This window comes from Plecotus auritus, assembly GCF_963455305.1.
Source record: "Plecotus auritus genome assembly, chromosome: 6".
NCBI lineage: Eukaryota > Metazoa > Chordata > Mammalia > Chiroptera > Vespertilionidae > Plecotus > Plecotus auritus.
The window spans coordinates 49348780-49351634 of NC_137773.1; the positions used below are offsets into that span (position 1 = coordinate 49348780).

At 42.8% G+C, this 2855-nt stretch overlaps 1 protein-coding gene across 1 annotated transcript; it reads left to right on the forward strand.

Annotated features, from left to right (window-relative positions):
- Nucleotides 1–674: 674 nt before the first annotated feature.
- LOC308251266 (heterogeneous nuclear ribonucleoprotein A1-like) lies at nucleotides 675–1685 on the forward strand (the record flags this gene model as incomplete). The annotated part of the gene is made up of 1 exon (XM_080674409.1): nucleotides 675–1685. The coding sequence occupies one exon, from the start codon at nucleotides 675–677 to the stop codon at nucleotides 1572–1574; it is 900 nt and encodes a 299-aa protein (XP_080530535.1). The 3' UTR covers nucleotides 1575–1685.
- Nucleotides 1686–2855: the final 1170 nt, after the last annotated feature.

The window sequence follows — 2855 nt, forward strand, 5'->3', positions numbered from 1 at the left end:
TGTCAGGCTGCAGGCACTAATAGGGATATACTAAATGGCATTCTAAGCTTATTATGTTAGCTAGGGTGAGTGGAAACGGCTCTAAGTTTGCTTGGTATGTTGAGCAAAACCTAGACTCAAAGGTAACCTATATGAAATGAAATTTAAAAAGCTATAACTTCTTTGGTATATCATAAAGATGTTATCCATAGGATTCGAGGCATTTGAATGTTAGAGTAGATTTATCTTCTAATTCTCCCAACTATGGCCCTTGTAAAAGTCCAGAGACTATTGCTTTATGAGGCTTTGGTAAATATGTTTGTAAAGGGAGTCCCAACATCCTCAAAACTCTATGTTGGCTCTTGTCTGTAGGTCAGAAATTTTAGTGCAAAACTCTGCCATTGAATTTAACTCAGATGATCAGTCCCAGGGTGACAACAGTCAAGAGGCAATATTTAGTTGTTAAAGATAAGGTAGTTGTATTACTGCAAGGGTAAGTAGGTACATGCAGTAGTGACTACTTGATCTATAGAATTAGCTAACTAATCATGGTGTCTCTAAAATTGAGATAGATGGCATCTTACTGAAGCTTTAAAAAAAAAAAATTAGTGAGAGATACGTTCCTTAGATCACTCCTTTCTGCTGGTGAACGTCGTGGAGTAAGCATCATTGGAATTTCCCCTGTTGCAGCCATCATGTCTAAGTCTGAGTCTCCCAAAGAGCCGGAGCAGCTGTGGAAGCTCTTTATTGGAGGTTTGAGCTTTGAAACAACCCATGGGAGTCTGAGGAGCCATTTTGAGCAATGGGGAATGCTCACGGACTGTGTGGTGATGAGAGATCCAAACACCAAGCGCTCCAGAGGCTTTGGGTTTGTCACCTATGCCACTGTGGAGGAGGTGGATGCAGCCATGAATGCAAGGCCACACAAGGTGGACGGGAGAGTTGTGGAACCAAAGAGGGCTGTGTCAAGAGAAGATTCTCAAAGACCTGGTGCCCACTTAACTGTGAAAAAGATTTTTGTCGGCGGTATTAAAGAAGACACTGAAGAACATCACCTAAGAGATTATTTTGAACAGTATGGGAAAATAGCAGTGATTGAAATCATGGCTGACCGAGGCAGTGGCAAAAAGAGGGGCTTTGCTTTTGTAACCTTTGATGACCATGACTCTGTAGACAAGATTGTCATTCAGAAATACCATCCTCTGAACGGCCACAACTGTGAAGTAAGGAAAGCCCTATCTAAGCAAGAGATGGCTAGTGCTTCGTCCAGCCAAAGAGGTCAAAGTGGTTCTGGAAACTTCGGAGGTGGTCATGGAGGTGGTTTTGGTGGAAATGACAACTTTGGTCGTGGAGGAAACTTCAGTGGTCGAGGTGGCTTTGGTGGCAGCCATGGTGGCGGTGGATATGGTGGCAGTGGGGATGGCTATAATGGATTTGGTAATGATGGAAGCAATTTTGGAGGTGGTGGAAGCTACAATGATTTTGGCAATTACAACAATCAATCTTCAAATTTGGGGCCTATGAAAGGAGGAAACTTTGGAGGCAGAAACTCTGGCCCTTATGGTGGTGGAGGTCAATACTTTGCCAAACCATGAAACCAAGGTGGCTGTGGCGGTTCCAGCAGCAGCAGTAGCTATGGCAGTGGCAGAAGCTTTTAATTACTGCCAGGAAACAAAGCTTAGCAGGAAAGGAGAGCCAGGGAAGTGACAGGGAAGCTACAGGTTACAACAGATTTGTGTACTCAGCCCAGCACAGTGGTGGCAGGGCCTAGTCAGGGGTGGGCAAACTTTTTGACTCGAGGGCCACAATGGGTTCTTAAACTGGACCGGAGGGCTGGAACAAAAGCATGGATGGAGTGTTTGTGTGAAATAATATAAATTCAAAGTAAAAGAGCGGAGGGGAGAGCAAGAGAACCGGTTAGAACAGCCGGATCCAGCCGGCGGGCCGTAGTTTGCCCACGGCTGGAGCTGCTACAAAGAAGACATGTGTTAGACAATACTCATGTGAATGGGCAAAAAAAAAACTCGAGGACTGTATTTGTGACTAATTGTATAACAGGTTATTTTAGTTTCTGTTCTGTGCAAAGTGGAAAGCATTCCAACCAAGGGTTTTAATGTAGATTGTTTTTTTGCACCCATGCTTTTGATTGCTAAATGTGATAGTCTGATCATGACCCTGAATAAATGTGTCTTTTAAAAAAAATTAGTGGAAAAGCTCCAACTATTGAACTGGAGAAGTATGACTAAATCGCAACAATAGTGAGTCACTGCCCATCAAACCATTTCCAGATTTAAGACAATTCACACCATAGAGATCCTATGGTCTTCTTGAGGAAGTACCCTGCTACACTGAAAAGAAAATTATAATCTTTCCTTAGCCTTCCACTAAGGAACCTGACATTATTTACCAGGATGGTTGTGTACTGAAGAAGAGAAAAAAATAAAAAAATATTTGAGGATACCTGGCAGTATTCTAAACTGAGATCCCAAATGCCACGGTAGTCCACCTGTCAGAGTAGAGACTTATGGAAGTCAGATAATCAAAAGAGTTTGATTTGGGACTACCTAACCGTGAGACCAGTAGGACTCTGAATACCATCTGTGGCTATTTCCTACTTGTAATGCATAATTGGAATAACTATATCCAGCAACAAACACAATCCCCTGATTCACAGAGTGGAAACTGTTACAGCAGTAAAGACCAAGTGACGGCCACTATTGAGCAGTCAATCAAGGGTAATAAGACCATGTTACTGGAGGGACTGTGCCACCATCAAGAGGCAGAGGAGGTGAATCCCTTCATATGCTCATTCAGTTCATCTCTTTGACTTGTGCAGAAGTCAGATGGATCTTGGAGAATGAAAGTGGATTATCAAA